The sequence below is a fragment of the Podarcis raffonei genome, chromosome 5, assembly GCF_027172205.1.
Source record: "Podarcis raffonei isolate rPodRaf1 chromosome 5, rPodRaf1.pri, whole genome shotgun sequence".
In the NCBI taxonomy this organism is placed as follows: domain Eukaryota; kingdom Metazoa; phylum Chordata; class Lepidosauria; order Squamata; family Lacertidae; genus Podarcis; species Podarcis raffonei.
Genome location: NC_070606.1, coordinates 56,807,867 through 56,826,952, shown reverse-complemented (window position 1 = coordinate 56,826,952; position 19,086 = coordinate 56,807,867). Strand labels below are relative to the sequence as shown.

Here is a 19,086-nt window from a genome sequence, read left to right as displayed (position 1 = left end):
GGCCAGAAAGAACCCAGTTAAATCCCTTCTCTGCCACGAAGTCCAATCATTATCTTGCACCTATTTCACAGGATTGTTGAGAGTAACCACAAAACTGTCCAATGTGAAGTTTTTGTGTTTTATAAATTTTATTTTTCTTATTTACATGTTGCTCAAATTTTGGCAGGTTTTAGTCTGATAGAGACTTTCACAGAGATACCCTCACACATTGGTACAAGCCAAGGGGCAGCTGAAGAGTTCTGAGGCTAACCAGAGTGGAGTTACACTGCAAACCTTTCGGCCACCCCTTCAAATTCTCTTTTTCACGGTCTATGTTCCGGTTTGTTTTCTTTTATTTATTTTGTAAGAGGCACATATATTTCCTGGTATATTATTCCCTAACTTTGGGTCCAATCATACAAGTTCCAGTGCATGTTAGTTGCACTACATCCCACAGAGCACCACTGTAACTGGAGCAGCATTGTGTGTGTTAGAAAAAAGGGCTGTGTTTGTACGTTGTGATAAACCACGTTGCCATGCAAGCTACACCTGCTGAAATTCACAACTATCAGAGGTGCAAGGGCCTCCCTCTTTTTCACCATGCCACCCTAGCTGACTTGTACACTGGGCATAATATGATGTCTCCAATTAGTGGGCATTTGCATGATCACATTCCATATCATGTGAGTTCATAGAATCAACTATGAATCTCAGTAGACAAGGGACTGCTGCTTTTTTAATAACTACAGTGTTGTCGATGAAGTAGCCCTACTAACACTCAATCAATATAGATGCACACATACACACACAATGTTCATGTCAAGCTGCAGCTTGTACTTCGTTCAGTATCGATTAGAATTTTTAAGAACAAAAGGAGCCTGACTTCACTGCAAGGGGACTGCTTTGGTAGATTCCACTGACACAGATAGTAAACAAGGCCAAGATGAATACTGACTAGCAGTTAGGTAGCCTTTGCTATCACAGCCATAAATGATATAACAATTTCTCAAGCATGTATTTCTCAGACACGTCCCTCGCGCCAGTAAGGGACTGTCTGCTTCTCAAACAATTGCATCTTAGATAAGTAACCAATGTCTGCTTTCTGGGTGGGGTCAGAGGCCACCTCTACAATCTTGGAGTGAATTCCTGCTTTCTGAGCAGCACGTCTGTTCAGTGAACCCATGACATTATTTCATATGCACATGTTTTGCACAGTTCCTGTCTGAACGATTAATGTGAAGGATACAGTGTGAGTACACGTGGTTACAGCCATTACGCCTTCATTTGCCAGACACTGCATCAATTGTTGCACAAAAGGCTTGATCTCATAAGATAAGGTTTTAGTTCCGTTTTCCCTAGCCAGAGGGTTGAGAATTAATGCTATCTTTTCTTTGGGTCTCGAGCTCTTAGAACTTTGATGCATTTTGCTATCAATACGCTTCTACCACATTATTTTGCCTAAAACTATACCGGGGGAAGGGGGAGGGGAGCAGAAGCTGAACTAATTTTAGAGGCCCTGTTTGACCCTCTATTGGTCAGCAAGTGCTAACACCATGGGCATCATATCTTTGCCTCTGTTTAACCATGCTCAGTGAGGGCATTTATAAGATCAATTAATGTAGACTGCTTACTTCCTGATACTCTTTGAGTCTTTGTTCATATGATCAGGATCCAAAAGAATGAGGATACATGCACACACACCATTCTAATACAAACAGCATTTATATTAATTGTGTGCATATTTAGCTGAACAGTGGAGGAAAAAAATCCTTTAAATCAATAAGTACTATTTTGAAAACACAACACGATGATTGTGAAAGGGGCCCAATTATGTGTATGGTGACTGAGAAGTAAGCCCCACTGAATTTTACGGAGTTTGCTCAAAAGTAATTGTGCATAGGATTTGCAGCCAGAGAGAAGCAAGAGACAGTTTGATTTTAAGGAGCAGCAGGCCTTTGTAACTTACTTTGAAAAACCACAGTTTCTAGATGTAGCAGCTGCCAACCTCACAGGAGTGAACCTCCAAGGATTCCAGCTCCAGGATCTACAGCAGCTTCCTCTCTGGTCTTTGACCCATAAAGCTCTATAGGTGAGGTATACCTATTAAGTGTCCTCCTTTCTTTCCTTCTTCCATTAGAAATAATACTGAATGAACATGCCTCCCGCAGGCACTGGGTCAAGGTGATCAATCATGTAAATAGTTACTTTTAAAAAGAAAGGAAATACTTTGAAAAATACCATGGGAGTCTTCAGTAGAACTGTGTAACACTGGATGTTCTAGATTATGATGGGATGGGAACACATTGCCACAGGAGTTATTTAAGAAATAATTAAATGTCATAGGGGTATTGACATCACTTAAGAGAGAGGACTATATTATATATGTCCTTTTCCACTATACACCGCTGGAACTCAAAGGGCGCATTCTGAAGGGTAAGCAGCATTTTCATCTTCCTTTATTTTTCAGATTCAGATTACAGTTAATTCAACTATGCATCTTTTGTTTGTGTGAGAGGGAAACTCTGCAGACATACCAGTAAGCTAAAACAGTCCCGTTCCCCTCTAAATATGCTTGGGTGACCATCTCTCATTGTGTTCTGTCAGTTATCACTCTCCTAAGAAGATAAGAATTCTTACCCTGCAATAGTCATCAATAGGTCGTAGCCTCTTCACAGCGACATCTCGAATGTGACTTCTCCGGAATAGGATTTTACCTAGGGGGGAAAAGAGGATGTAGAAATTGAGCAGGTGCCTCCTAGACAACACTTTGACTATTTGAGCCCAGGTGTGAAGAAAAAGGTTAGAAAGTTGGATCTCTTCATAATGCCATCTCTAAATGAGTAAGGCTTGTGGCAGAACAAGAGGTCTGACAGTTTGGATTTGTTACACTTTTTCACACTCTAGAAAATGTGTGAAATAAGGCTGTCTGTCAGATTTTTAGCACTGCAGGCATCGGTACCCAGTCAAAGGTGTAAGCATGGGTAGGCAAACTAAGGCCCAGGGGCCGGATCCGGTCCAATCGCCTTCTAAATCTGGCCTGCGGACGGTCTGGGAATCAGCATGTTTTTACATGAGTAGAATGTGTTCTTTTATTTAAAATGCATCTTTAGGTTATTTGTGGGGCCTGCCTGGGGTTTTTACATGAGTAGAATGTGTGCTTTTATTTAAAATGCATCTCTGGGTTATTTGTGGGGCATAGGAATTCATTCTTTCCCCCCCAAAAAAATATAGTTCAGCCCCCTCTGAAAAAGTTTGCTGACCCCGGGTGTAAGGAATCAGGGCTCAGAACAGTGAGGTCTGAATGCAGGACCCTGGTGTCCTACTGTCTGAACCACCCTGCCTGGAAGCAGCTGCACCAGACGGCTGAAGAATAATACATACAGAACCATCCATTCTGACTAGATCCTACAAAGACTGCTTAGTAGGGCCTGAAAAATGAAGCAGGAAAGCCTGATCACGGTTGTCTATGAGCTGCTAACTTCCAGGTTGGATACTGTAATAACCCTGCATCTATTTCAAGGGTTGCACATGTTTGCAGGATCAGGACCAGGTTCTCATCAACAGCTGGCTGGTGCTGGCTGCTCTAACAATACTTGCTGTCTCTTTGGAGGATAAGAGAATGCATTCCAGCACCCCTCAGTAGCTGGCAAAATATCAATTTAGTGGGTCTGGGTGTGATTAAGAAGACCTGTCAGGTTAAAGGAAGGGAGGATTAAACTGGGGGATTAAACTGCATAAATCATGTGTAAGTTTTGCTTCACTTCTCATTCCACTACACCAACACAAGGCAACATGGGATACATGCCTTGGTTTTTCTCGCAATATGGGACCAGGAATGTGAGGCTTAGTTTAGGGCAAACATCCTCCTTTCAAACTGCTGTACAGAAGGACACTATAAAAACATCCTAATTTTGCGGGGTTGTGGTGGTCATTACTGTTTTTACAATACAACAGCCCCCACCTTTTCAGCATTCCAACTAACTGGTGTGCTGGGCAAGCTAAGCAGAAGTTTTAATAATGCGTCATGTGGAGATAGTGCGGATTGTGAACAACTCCCATTCCCCAGTTTCTAATCCAAGCCACAAAGTGAAAACCAGACTGGTGGCGACCATATTTTACAAAATATAAAGCAGCCATAGATGTGGAACAAATGAAAGGCCTCCTGAATTTGTAATCCAACTTCGCTAAGCAATTTACAAGGAGGCTCATTCCTGCCAACAGCTCCAAAGTACCATAATAGATACAAGGTTTGGACATGAGAAACAAGGCAAGTGTAATGTTATTGTGTGGAACAGAGTAATAAAACAAAATAGAATAAAATAAAAAGGATGGGGTGAGGTTCTAGGATATCCCATATCTGCATTCATTCTTTAAATGCTGCTGCTGCTGCTCTCTAATGGAAGAGAGATTGGGAAGTCATCTGTAGACCATTTAGGCTGGCAAAAAGACCCCACACCATACCCAGTTCAGGAGAAAGGCAGGGATTAATAATAATAATGATTTAACCATTATTGCCCCTGGAGAACTCAGCAGGCAGGAGGAGGAGAAGGATGGGGACAAAATCAGAACAATTTGGCTCTACCCAGGGCTTTTTTCAGCCAGAACTCATTGGAACTCAGTTGCGGCACCTCTCAGGTATGTGCCATTGCCATTATAAAAGAAAAAGGGAGGTGTTCATGGTGAGTTCTGACACCTCTTTTTCTAGAAAAATAGCACTGGCTCTACCTCTGATTGGCTTGGTCTCCACTTACTGTTGGTCTCCCTGCCTTGGCAAATCTACACCGTGATCAACTCCCGCAGGAAACCAATGTCCCCACTGTGAAAGGACGTGTGGATCCAGAATTGGCCTCCACAGTCACTTATGGACTCATTTTTAAAACCGTGTTTATGGAAGACAATCTTACTCAGCTATGAGTGATCTCCAAAGAAGAAGAAGCCCTATCTGCCCCAATGGACACCAGCCACCACTGAGAGAGAGAAATAAGTAATTTTGGTCCAGGCATTGCATTTTCAGCTATAGCATTTCCCCCACATACTACCCCTTCCTTTCCACAAACATGCACACACAATCTTGCAAAATCCCAATTTTAATTTGTTTTAAAATATGCCTAATTCGAATGATTTATTCCAGCACAGAAACTGCGTTGAGTTTTTAGTGCATACATTTTTATGTTAGACTCTTGTGTACAATCATTTCCGTCACAGGGAAATTCAAGCTACTGTTTAAAGATTTCTTGAAGACCTGGGAAGATCAAATATCCCCATTTATTGCCAAGAGATTTATGATGATCTGTATTGGTCCATCATCAGGAAGGGAGTTCATCTGGCACAACTCTAATTGACTTGCTAGTTGAATGCATCTTTAAGCCTTCCTTAGAGCTGTATGATTTGCTCTGATTTTTAAATGGAGAATTGCTCCTAACGTTGTTGCACCATGTCTGTATAGGGCTGGATAAATGGGGGGGGCTATAACACCACTACCACCACCCTCTTTAAAGAAATATATTTCTCCTCTTATCTGTAGTCATTTTTAGGCACTGGAGGAGAACAGATATACAATTGGTACTGGGAAACAAATTTCCTTTATGCTTCTCACCATGAAATTCCTTCCATCACTCTGCAGGAGAACAAACACTCAAGCCTCTGTTACATACAATAAAATTCATAAATGACCATTATAGGCAAGCTGTCTGAAGCCACTTGGACATCAACAAGAGGAAATCAGGGGTGGGGAGACACAGAGAGTGTTTTGTTGACAGAATGTCAACTTCATCCTTCTCATCACAGTGCAACCAATAGCCAAGGATTTGCACAAATATACCAACTGAAACTGCATCCAAAAAGATTCCCTTCTTACAGTTTTACAGGATAAATTAAAGACTTCTTGCATCATCTCTCTGATAACTCCTTGAAGAAAATAAAAACACCCAAGTTTTGACAGCATGCACAGTAGACAGGGCAGGGCTGCTGTTATATAAGTCAAGAGATGCTACTCAACAGGCCTTTGCCAGAAACCTGACATGAAGCATTATAGTCAGGTGGGAATCATAACTTTTGCAGTCACACAACATGTTTTTTTACAGTATGTTAGGGACATACACAACTGCAGTATCTTAAATGACACTCACTGAACCTGCTGCTCTCCCATCCCTCCTGCTACGCCTTCTTGATAATTCTTTCTTTAAGAATAGGAAGGAAAGAAGGAACAGTGTCCATGGCTATGGTCGCACCATACACCCTCCCCAAACAATTCTGGGAACTGTTAACAGTGATGGTATTGTAGCTCCATGAGGGATGAACCATAAATGTATGGTGTGTATGTAGCATGTGTAGAGCTGGCCTGTAGAGAACTCTGCTTCAGATGCTGCCCTAGTTGTCCTGCTTGAGGGGGAGACATCAGCATTCCCAGCCTGAGGATGTGGCTCTTCCATCATCCTTGCAGTCTGAAGATGATTCCCTTGCATCCTCTCCCACACTGCAAAATAGGTTACAGTCCCTTTAAGTATAGCAACTAATGCTTGGGGAGGTGCAGAACCACTGGAAGATCAAACCCTGATAGCCTTTTCAAGGCTCCAGAGGACCCTAATCCTTTGCTGAGAAAACATCTTCCTAAACACAACTAGCATGGATTTCTTGCCACATTGTTCATTACCATAGAACCCAAGGATACTTTGAATACCAAAAGTCCCAGCTTCAATTACCAGCAACTACAACTAATCCAGAATGCGGCAGCTAGACTGGTGACTGGGAGCGGCCGCCGAGACCATATAACACCGGTCTTGAAAGACCCACATTGGCTCCCAGTACGTTTCTGAGCACAATTCAAAGTGTTGGTGCTGACCTTTAAAGCCCTAAACGGCCTCGGTCCAGTATATCTGAAGGAGCGTCTCCTCCCCCATCGTTCTGCCCGGACACTGAGGTCCAGCTCCGAGGGCCTTCTGGCAGTTCCCTCACTGCGAGAGGCTAAGTTACAGGGAACCAGGCAGAGGGCCTTTTCGGTAGTGGCGCCCGCCCTGTGGAACGCCCTCCCATCAGATGTCAAAGCGATAAACATCTACCTGACATTCAGAAGACATCGGAAGGCAGCCCTGTTCAGGGAAGTTTTTAATATGTGACATTTTAGTGTATCTTTCATCTTTGTTGGAAGCCGCCCAGAGTGGCTGGGGAAACCCAGCCAGATGGGCGGGGTACAAATAATAAATTATTATTATTATTATTATTATTATTATTATTATTATTATTCCAACCGAGGCTGTGATGGACCCCTGTTGGAGTCTCTGCAGAGTTGATGCCAGTCACTGTAGAACAAAGCTCTGGTTTGGTATAAGGCAACTTATCACCTTCTGAAACCTGTTAACATTTGCTATGCAGGCTATTCTTACTTCAGCCTCCAAAAGAGGAAAAAATCAAAATGAAAGCTTAACTGCAAAATAACTACACTTCTGCTCACATAAGAGAATCTGCTGTTATTAAGCAAAGTGCCTGTGTCAGAATGAACCCATTCAGGCCACACAGAGCCGTCACATTTCAACAGCCTTTCCCCCAATGAAAGCAAAAGCATTAAGAAGCTCACTCAGGGATTGTTGTTCTAGCCAATTACTTCCCCCCTTGAAAGGAAAAGTGTCCTAAGCAAAAATGACAGCAGGATCTGCCTCCTGCTTTCTCCATAGTTATAGAATTTTTCACTATATAAGAAAGTACAGGATATATGACAGCTTTTTTATATATAAATACAAATGAATACTAGTAAAACTTAGAAGGAGGATTGTGAACTGACAAATGCTCTTTTGGATCTTGAATAATTGCATCTGAATTTCAGAGCATAAGGCAGTCGCACTGGACAGGCTGCTAGAAAAACACTAGCCCAAACAAGCTGGGCCTTCTTTCCAAGCACAGCCAAAGAGAAGCAACAACTCCCCAAATACTGCCTGCCTTTGTTCCCTTGTGCTGCTGTGCTATGCAGGCTGGCCATCGTTTACAGAATCCTGACACCAAGAACCTCACATAACCCTCAAAGGGTAGTCAGGTTTGCAGACTTGAGGTCTCCATTTCCATCCTGATGATGGATAGATGCCATCCTCCTCACAGGCCTATGAACAAAGCACACTGAGAGCTCAGCTGAGCACTCCTACCTTTCCACATCTGAAGGGTGTGTGGACTGTATGGACCGGATGTGCTGTATGAAAGCATTTTAAACCCACAAATAAAGGCACGCTTGCCTTTTGAATTTAGAGGCAGGATTTTCAAGTGGCTTCCATGCAAAGTCAGTGCAAATCTTTTTAGATAAAACTACCCTTTAAGTCCAGCACAAATCAGTCTGTGTGTCTAAGGTTCTAGCAGCTCAGATTTTAGCATCAAGCAATGCGGATAGGTCTGCACCGGTGTTTCTTCCATTCAAAAGAGGAAGGGTGCAGACAGGAAGAGATAGGCTGTCCACAGGAGCAATTATTTCATATAGTTGGGACAAAAAATAATATATGGTTTCCTATAGATATAGGCAGGTGTTTTTTTAAAGGATATGCATGCTTTAAAATACAGAAGATACACTATTTTGAAGAAAATGGCTATACTAGGAAACAATGTTGTCATTTTCATTTCAAACAAAGCCTCTGATTTTACGAGATTGCTACCCAAAAATGTCACAGGAAAAAATCACCAAAAGGCGTATGTTGCACTTCTTAATTGGAACAAAACCAGCTTATAGCCTCTGTCAATAATACAGCACAAAATACACCAAGAAAGGCTGTTAATACAATTATCTTCTTATTGCTATTTTAGGAGACACAGATGGGCTGGTAACAGGATCTCTTATTCCATAATTTATGAGTACATGTGTCTTGAACAATTTTCCACTAGGGATATCAATCGCATCCTGTCCATTTTGAAGAAAATCCCCTCATGGCTTTATTTGGAACTAGCATGGCAAATAAGACATGGTATTCATCTTGAATCCTTCACTGGAATCCTAAGTGTAGAAGTAACCCAGTTGAAATCCTATCCTCCATCTATTTTCTTTCTTTAAAACATTTGGCAGATATCATATATGTGTATTTGGGAGTAAGTCCCATTGAACTGGATGGGACTTACTTTCAAACCTGCATAAGCTCATAGGGACATTTGTATCCTGCTTTACACCAATGAGTCCTCTATTAGAAGAACTGTCTGGGGTAAAGTCTGGTAAAATCAGACACTGGGAAATACTTTAACAACATCTGATTTTAATAGTCATACAGACAATATTGAAGCACTTTTGAGGTACAGGAAACTCTCAACATATACAGATTTAATTTACGCTCATTCAGGTTTACATGGTTGGCAAAAAAATATATAAAAAAATTAAGGGGGTGGATGTCCAGAAGAAGAAAAAAGACTGGGACTTCCGGGTTGGCGCCATTGTTTAATGGCGGATTCCCTCCGAGCTCCGGAGGGAATCGGCTCCGTAGCGTCTGGGTCTGGCCGCTGCGGCGAAGCGGAGACCCTTAAAATCACAGGCGCGGATGCCTGTGAACATAGAGACTCAGCGGGCACCATTTGCGCCCCCCCAATCTGCGACGGAGCCTTTTTAAAGGCTTCGGAACGGAGGCAGGGTGAGGCGTGGTGCTGAGAGTACTCCCTCGCCTACGGAGTGAAGCCGCAAGCCATTGACAGAGAGCGCCAACTTCTTCCAAGACCGACTGGACTCTAAAACATAAACCCGTGAGTAATACGGAGATTGGGACTTTAAAAAATTTAATTTTGGATTTGGGACGAGCGGGAAGGGGCTAAAAAGGAAGTCACCCCCCCCTCTTTGTAAACAATTTAAAGCAAAGGACTGGGCAGCTAAGGTCGAGAGAATCTGCTTCTTGTTTTTTAATGAAAAGATCTTGACTTCACGGTTTTGACACTATAAGAAGACTTACTGGAGGATAAAAAGAATTTGGGGACTGAAATTTCACACACACCCCCCCGAGACCCGGGAACGTCCTATGAGAAAGCCTGTTGTATGGAAGATTTTGACAGCTGTCAAGTGAGCTGTTAGTCAGCTAGTTGTCAGCTGGAAAAAGAGAACATTGTTTCTGCTGTTTCTGCTGGTTTATTTGGTACAACTTTGTTGAAAACAAGGAGGGCTGATACAAAATAACTGGACTTTTGGTTTTGAGCTGAAAGGAACATTAAGGAACTAAAATCCCCCTAGAGGGGTAATAGGGACACTACATTACAAAAATGACTGGAGTATGTAAATTCCAAGCAGAATTGGACAGAGCACTCGTTCTCTTGGGAAACTTGAAAGATGAATACAATGCTTTGTCTACAAAGGTATCACTACTACACTGGACAGTAAACAACAGTTTTGAGCCTGATAAGGACTTGAAACAGGAAGCCTATTCAACTGAACAAATAAATGAAACTGAAAGTGTAGAAACGATGGAGCAATGTGTTGTTTTTGAAGAAAATGAAGGAGGAGCAGGAGATTTGCAGGAGTTAAAGGAGAGTTACAATATGAGGCCTGACATGATGATAAAAAAGGACAATAAAAATTGGATGTGGAAAGCCTGGTCTGAATGGGAGTCTGGAAAATGGAGAGATCTCCTCTGGAGGAGATCTGAAGACCTGAGGATTACAAATTGGTTGAAGGTGAAAGCTGGAGCTTTGGGGACATTTGGATCTGTAAGAAATTTGAAACAAGAGTTGGAGCACCCCATAGGCTTTGCTTTTAAGTATGGAGGACTGGCTGGAAGCAACATGGATTCTGTTGGGCCGGAGCCCCTCCGAGACTTGGGGCTTAACATCAAGGACCATCAAAGAGACCGGCAGAAAGGAACTGAGAGAGATATAAGGGCCTCAGACGTGAGATCTCCAGGCTAAATAAATAACATAAAGACTGATGGATATTGGTTGGGGACTGGAACCGGGAAAAGGGTGGGTGGAGGTTGGGAATCCAAAGGGTACATAAGGATAATTTGCTTTTTATATTTAGTTAATGGTAAGGAAATTGGGTAAATCGTGGAAGGGAAATGTCGGTCGACTTTAGGAAAAAGGTTTAAGAATAATTAATGAGGTATAAGTATTGATGTGTGTTTTTAATAAGGTAAAATTGGTTTTTTCTTTTTAAATTAATTGAAAATAAGACTGTTAAAAATAAATTGAGGAAATGGAAAAAAGAAGGAAAGTAAAACAATAGTATGTTAGAACAAATGTATAAGTTAAGGTAAAGAAATAAGTTAAGGACTTGCTGAACTGACAATTTAAATTGGAATACAAGAAGGGGAGGTGTGAGGAGGTCTGAGAAATAAGGTTAAGAATAATAAGTATCAGAAATTTTATGTGTTTTTTTATATTTTTTATAAAATAAAAAATAAAACACACAAAAAAAAACAGAAGAAGAAAAAAGACTGTGGCAATACCTCCTGCCATGGAACCCAATGTGTTTTAACTTTATGTGATATTGGCTTTATGCACTATCCCTAGAACGTAACTCATGCGTAAGTTGAGAGTTGCCTGTACTTATTATTAGACAAGAGTGCTTTTATTTATAAATGTGTTACTTAAATTACAAAGCCAAGTTCCAATTTGGCAGCCCTGCAGCTTTGAAACTGTGGAGCTTGAAATGCTCCTGGAAACTACACTAAGTGATGGCTTATCATTGCGTCCAGGTGTACTGTACAGCAAAATATATACGCTGCAGTTAGATTTCGTGAATTGAGTGGGGGAGAACAAAGACTGCCACCATACAGCTTGTCTAACAGTAAGCAATCTATCCCCCCAATGTCCCTTCCCACATATTTAGGTGGGTTTTTCATCCACAAACGTTTTCACATTTAGTGTACTATTTTATGTTTTTAAAACTTACTTTAAACAATATCATAAAGATGGTCATGTACACAAATTATATTCAGCCTGGCTTCTTCTGGTATCTATAATTCTGCATTCACAATCATGAGAAACCCATTGTGGGCTAAAACCAACTGGAAGGCAATGCATTTCTGCATTTTAAAAATACAGTAATTATTTCTATGTCGGCATCCATACATATAATTGAACCCATGTGAACTTTTTGCACCTCTTTTTTTTTGGTAATGCATAACTGGCCACCCTCATGCAACAAGCACAAGAGCTGCCTGTTGAGTGCTTCCAAATCTTGGCTTCTCCAGCAATAGTAGTTGGAAACCCAAAAGCAAAACAGAGACGGCTTCTTTGAAGGGGTATCAGTTATCACAAGAGTTTGAAGTTGTTTTGCACATGGTCATGGGGAGCCCCAATCTGACGGCATTTGGAACAGCAGCTATCAGAACAGGGATTGGCATAGCTGTCATCTGGAATCAGCCTTTGAATGCTTGGTGTGTCTCCCTTTCTGATGCCTAGTTGTAGGAGGCTCTTTATGAAAACAAAGAAGCTGCCCCATTCTCCATCCTGCCCAGGCTCACTGGGAGAAAAATGGCAATAACAAAAAGGGGGTGGGGCGGAACAGTATAGTGATCACCATGGAAAAGTTAGGTTGGGATATACTGAATTCCAAAATCATATAAATAGAAGCAACGTATGGCCGCTAAGTAGCATGTCTGAGAATAGCGGTGCAGACTAAATACCGAACAGCAGTTGACAGTCAAACCTGACACAGGAACAATACTTAGTCCATTTTGAGCCTGACTTTGTGGGAATCATGCACTCAAGTCCTATGACAACTGGAGAAAAGCCTCATGGCCAGTTGCAAAGGGACTTTGCAAGTCATGTGGAATAATCCTATGAATGTTTACTCAGAAGAAAGTTCTGTTCTTACTGCATAGCATTGAAGCCAAAATAGACACACAAATATTCTCATTTCCCACCTACAAAGTTGAGGGGCTGTCTTTTTAACAATTTTGTTGGTATCTCTGAAATATTTAGAACTTCTGCTGCAAGTGCCTTTAAAACTGTAGGGAGATGGGAATGACATTATCTCTCTCTCTCTCTCTCTCTCTCTCTCTCTCTCTCTCTCTCACACACACACACACACACACACACACACACACAGCCAAAACAGCTGTTGTCCTTTAGTTTAAATATATATTCAAACTCTTCTCTTCACACTTTTAAGAATGTCATTGTGGGTGTGGATGAGTATACTAAATGGTTCTTTAAAAGTACCCTATAAGTCAGGTGGTAGGCACAAATATTTTATAAAACGAGTACTTTAAAAACCTCAAACAAGGGTTTCAAAGCAAACTGGAGGAGTTAAAATTAACCAAAATGAAAATAAAACAAAATTGTCCAGTAGCACCTTAGAGACCAACTAAGTTTGTTCTGGGTTTTTCTCAGAAGGGTAGTAAAAACCCCCACCCCACCCTCCCACTATATATAAGGGTCTGGTGACTTCTGTTTCAGTGTATCTGAAGAAGTGTGCATGCACACGAAAGCTTATACCTGGAAGAAACTTAGTTGGTCTCTAAGGTGCTACTGGACAATTTTTAATTTTTTTATTATTTTGACTGCGTCAGACCAACACGGCTACCTACCTGAAAAGTAATTTTACTTTTAGATTACTTTTAGATATAAAATATGCAGGAGTAATTTTTTAAAAAAATACTTTAAAAGCCTTGTTTGTTTTCAGCTTGCAGATAGAGGATAACACTCCTAAACCACTTTTAAAAGCCTTTCTATGTCGGTGTGCTGCAAACATTAGGGTGGCTCATAACAGTTGTGGTATTTTTTGCTCCTAAAATATTTAACTGGACCTCCTCATGGACCTTTGCAAATAAGGCATGTTTTGAGTACTCCTTTTGCAGCTGTGTCAGTGTCACTAAAACCCCCTGATGCGGACAAGCTCTAGGGGGTCTGAATCCCACCCCTCCTTTTGCTTACAAAGCTGATGTTGTCCCTGGAACGTCTCACAGAATGGGAGTCGCTCAGAATTGCTCCTTCGGCCAGGTATCTTAACAAGAATCAGTGTATTACTGGAGTCGACTCGTCTGGGATCTTTTGCAGGCACAAAGGGCTTACTGATGGCCACCCTGTCAGTTTGGCAGTGTGTCTGTGTGGAAAAGAACTCCACCAAACAACCTGCATAAAGGTCCCAGGGCTGGGCACAGTTCTAAGCCCTCCTGAACTCTGGAGTCATTCACTAGCTGGATTTGTGTTCATTTCCCCAACCCAGCCCTGATCCCCTTCCCCTCATCATAGTGATTTTATATGGACATGGAAAGAAGGATGTTTATGTTTCTGGGAATGGTGACAAGGGAGCCTGCTGGAAACCGGAGTAAGGCTATTTCTAATACTAAGCTTCATGCAGCACAACCCTAAGCATATTTACTTCTTACTTGTTAAATGAAATGGGATTTACTTAGTAGTAAATGTGATTAGAATTAGAGTCGTGAAAGTCTTTTGGTTGCCCATATAGTCACCCCTTTCTCAGGGTTGCCTCACTATCAACATAGATCTTAGCAACACAGAAAACTGCATTATACCAAGTCAGAGCTGGCTCATTTGCAAAATTGGGTCAGCACTGACTGGCAAGGACTCTCCTGATGTTTGGCCTTGCCCAGCCCCACTTGGCAATGGCAAGGAATGGACCCAGAACCTTTGGCATGCCAAGCAAGAACTACAGCTGTTACCACTGTTATGTGTTACTTTTGAATAGTTCTATCACTGGCACAGTCTCATGCAGAGTGCCTCATGCTCAAAAATGTCATTTATCAAAACAGAGCATAGAAAGTTAAAAGAAAATTCATGCCCATGACCTAAGTAAACAAAAACATATGTGTGCATGTGATCTAAATGACCAGTTCCATCAGGCCTCCTCTCCCACAACTGGCAGCAGCCATTCTATCAGACTACCTCAGTGGGAGAGTTGGGAAGCAGGGCTAATTTCATCAGCTTTGCCAAAGAACCAGCTCAGGTGCCACCTTCCCCTGACCTATTTCTATGCCATCTGGCCATCATCAGATCTTCTATTTAAGAATTGTCTATTGTGTTTACTTTTTTCCTCTTCCCTACCCATCCCTTTTCCTTTCAGTGTCTTTTTTTCTTTTTCTTTTCTTTTTACATTGTAAGTCTGTGGAATGGGACTGTTTCATTTTAGAAGCTATTCTAGGTGCCTTCTTGGTTGAAGACTGGGTTATAAATGCTCGAAATAAATAGAGTTTCTTTTTTAAGATGCAAAGACTGAATGGAAAAGTATGGGGAAATGTAATAGTGTGTTTCCTCCATTGGTAGGGGATTGGACTAGATGACCTTTGAGAATCCTTCCAACCCCATTACTCTATAGGTTGCTATTTCTATGCCTGGGTACCACACTGGCACTTGGGCTGCTCTTCCATGGAGGATCATGGGTGAGGAAGGCAACTGAGTGGACAGCTGCTACCTGGTGGTGGTGGTTTTGGGGGTTTTCTTGGGGTTTTATTTTTTTGCATTTTGTACCTTTATTCCTCTTCCACCTTAAGGTGGAGCTGGGGAAACAGTCATTTTAAATACACAGCAGGGTGCTGCAGGCTGAAAAATATGAACAATAATGATATTTTTAAAAGCTCATATATGACAAGAATTATTCAGATAACTAGAATGACTATGGGATTCATTCTTGAGTCAGTTGAATGACCTGGAAGTAAGTTATAAGGAAAAGATTCCCACAAGGGCATCCATGAACATGTAGAAACATCAAATACGTCACAAGCTTATAAAATTGGGCAACAACAGTCATTTACCAGAAAGGACAGGCAGTTCTTCTATAAACAAAGGATTTACACTTCTGCATTTAAAAGCATCAAACTCTCTCAATTATTTAACGAGAGGCAAGCACACATACATACATTTTAAGTATTATTTCTAATAACCACAACTTATTTTCTTTGCAAGATCCATAAAATGGGGGTGGGTTGATTGGGAACCAGACCCCCAACATTTCTGTGTTTCCAATTCACATGGCAAGGGAGCTATGGGCATCACTGCAGTCGTGAGTTTTCTACGTGCACATGTGCTTTGCATACCACAGTGTTTCGATCTAAAATGCAGATACAGTATTTGCTAAGAGCACCCATTAATTTACAGCTAAATCTTGCTTTCCAACACTACAGCAACTCTCCAGGAAATGAACTGCTGCAACTGTCCAGGGAATGAAGTGCCCTTGATGGATTTATGGTAGTGTAAGTTATACCTGTTCCACAAGATTGTAATCCTTAAATCTTTAAAATTTAAAATCTTGTAAGAGCTGACAGTACATAAAATAGTGGCTAAAAAGATCAGGAAGATGGATCATTGTTCTTGTGAAGAAAAGCTTATGTGGCTAGGGAACCTTTTATTTGTGGAATGATGACCAAGGAGAATGAAGGTTTATAGAGTCATGAATAGCTTGCACAGAGTGGAAAGAAACAAAACATTCTATTTCATGATGCCAAAACTCAGGTCATTTATCCAAAGAAAGCCACTTCCAAAAAGTCGCATTACGCCTGCAGTTCTATGCAATCTTAATTTGGAGTAATCCACATTGAACTCAGCAGTTCTTCTGGATAAATATGCATAGGGTTCAGCTGCATACCAAGTAATATATAATAACTGGCCTATGGAATTCAATGTCATATGATGTTGTAATAGGTCACTGGTATAAATTCACTTTTAAAAGATTAAAATTCATGGAGAATATCAATGGCCAGAGCATTTCTAAGTCTCTAGCTTAGTTAAAAACATGGTTTCCAGATGCAAGAATAAGCTTTGGTGAATCTTAGGCTTGCACACACACCACTTTCTCCTTCACTTTCACACCTGTAATTAGGAGATAAAAACTTGCATTTTCAGATAAACTAACAGCAGTTCTCTATGATGCCCAGACTTGGAAAATTTGTTTTAAACTATGCTTATTGAAAGCAAGATTTGAAATCATAGTTCAATCTTGGTTTGATCTCCTGATTAAACAATTCCCATGAGCCCCAGCCAGAATGATCAATGGTCAAGAGGATGCGACTTGTAGTCCAGCAACATCTGGAGGGCCATAGGATTAAACAAACCACCGTTCCCTGAATTTGGATGTCATGAGGAACCGTAGCATAACATAGAAACAAAAGAAGTTGCTGTTTACTGAATCAGGCCATTAGACCACCTAGCTCAGTATTGGCTGGCTACAGCTCTCCAGGATTTCATATAGGGTCTCTCCCAATCCTACCTGGATGTGTTGGGGACAGATGGCTACAGACCTTCCAAATAAAGCAATGCAAATAAAATAATGCAAAAAAAAGAAGGCCGTACATGAGCCTCAGGCTTGGTGTGGCTCATTCTTGTAAAAGAAAACCATTGCTTTCCATTACATGTAAATCAAGCTTCTGGGAGGCTCATTCATTTGAGCCCCTCCTCCTCCTCACTGCATCCAGTGGCAATGTATTTCCCTCTCCCTCTCCTTAGCTGGAGTGTATTGCTTCTCATTACTGGTGTGGCCACCAGCACGTGTGAAACTTGGGGCAATTGTCAGAGATTATAGCTGCAATGGCCAAAAATGGGATGATCAGTTGCAGTACACCCCGGAACTTCCCTGCCACCACATCTCTTCATATGCCAAGGAAAGGCAACCATTTATGTCAAAAACAAATTATCTTTACGGCACCTTAAAGACTAACACATGCATTATGGCATAAACATTTGTGGACTAGGGTCCAATTTATAACCGCATAAAGCAAAAGCATCTCCTCAGCTTCCGTGGAATAGCTTAGTGCCTCAGTAAGTATTTGTCTGTAGCATTCCAGTAACTCCAGGAATAGCATGTAAGATTTCTTCTCCTGTTATCTGAATGGCATTTTAGACATCTAATAATAAAGCAGAAGAGGTAGACCAGAAACAGAAGTAATTAAGCCCAACATGTTTCAAATTATCAGGAGTTGAGGCAAATTCATGGCTGCCATCTACATAGCAACAAAGTCTGAAATTCCCATGAAGTGGTGTTTTATGAAGGCCCAGAAAACAGAAGCAAAGTTACACTGATGTCAAAGCTCCACATTTCTATGGCAATCTCTGACTAAGTTTTCATGTTACCCAAGCCCAAAACAAAAATCACCATGCGGTGCTTAATGCAAGACATGCATAACTAAATTTCTGTTAACAGGGATTTGTTTGTAAGCCAATATTTTTATTTCTTGGCACTAAGAAGCATCAATCACTTATTTTTTAAACAAACAAACAAATCTCTAAAGCATTCTAATCAGGACTTGCCTCAAAAACAACATTTGTGATGATGAGCAAATGACTTTTAACGTGACTGTCAGATATGTCCCAAGTATGCACAAATTCTAGGAAAATCAAGCACCTCTTGTTTCAACAGAGAATGAAAATTTGGTGTAGTTCTTTACCTGGTTCTGTATTCCTGAAGCATCCCAGAATACTATATAATACCACTGTCTGAATCATTTTGGACCTAACACATGACTTATGTAACAACAGCCTAAGGTTTTAAGTTAGCCCACACAATGCAATGTCCGGCAGACAGAGAATAAAAAAACCAACTTAGAGAACCACTTTACCGAATGTTGAGACAAAATGGCAGCAGCACCCCAAAACATTCAACACCTGGTGTTACAAGGGTTTCCTAACTTCCCCCCAACTTTTAGTTATTTTAGATGCAAGGCAAAACTAGGCTGACTGGCAGAGCAGTCCTATGCTTTTCTGCTCCTGGGTAAGTGTTACAGAACTGCAGTATTACAGGTTCTCTAAGCTCAGCAATTTTTTTTTGTCCAAGTCACCAGATGTGTGCTTCTTCCCTCCTCCCAGCTTCTTCCAAAGATGATGATAAATTTTCTTGGTTTATGCATGTTTGTACAAGCCCTGTATTTAGGCATCATTGCTACTGTTTATAAAAAGAGGATATGAAAGAATATGGTCTACCCAGATGTTGACACACACATTGTCTTGAACATGCTGTTTTAAGAGTGTGTACAAAACAGTAAATTGCAGGACTAACCTAAATTACCAAAGCCTGCTCTCAACTTTGTAATGAGCACTGCCAAATTTACAAACCATCTGCATTGCATTATGCCAGTTCTTTGGGCTGATGAGGGCAAACAACATGCATCATTTTTATCCATGCTTAAACCTTTCAAGGGAGGAGCACAGAGAGCTTCCCTCTGGAGTGTCAGAGAGAAAACCCAGGCTCTTGGCATCACTACTGAGTAGCAGAAA

General features: G+C 41.2%; 1 protein-coding gene across 7 annotated transcripts in view; it reads right to left on the bottom strand.

Annotated features, from left to right (window-relative positions):
• The window catches only part of SH3PXD2A (SH3 and PX domains 2A), a 249,449-nt gene that overhangs the window by 139,475 nt on the left and 90,888 nt on the right, over positions 1–19,086 (bottom strand). For all 7 annotated transcript variants that reach the window (XM_053389297.1, XM_053389300.1, XM_053389302.1 and 4 more), the window contains one exon: positions 2,617–2,693. In XM_053389297.1, coding sequence (XP_053245272.1) covers positions 2,617–2,693 — 77 coding nt within the window. The remainder of the gene's footprint in view (positions 1–2,616; positions 2,694–19,086) is intronic.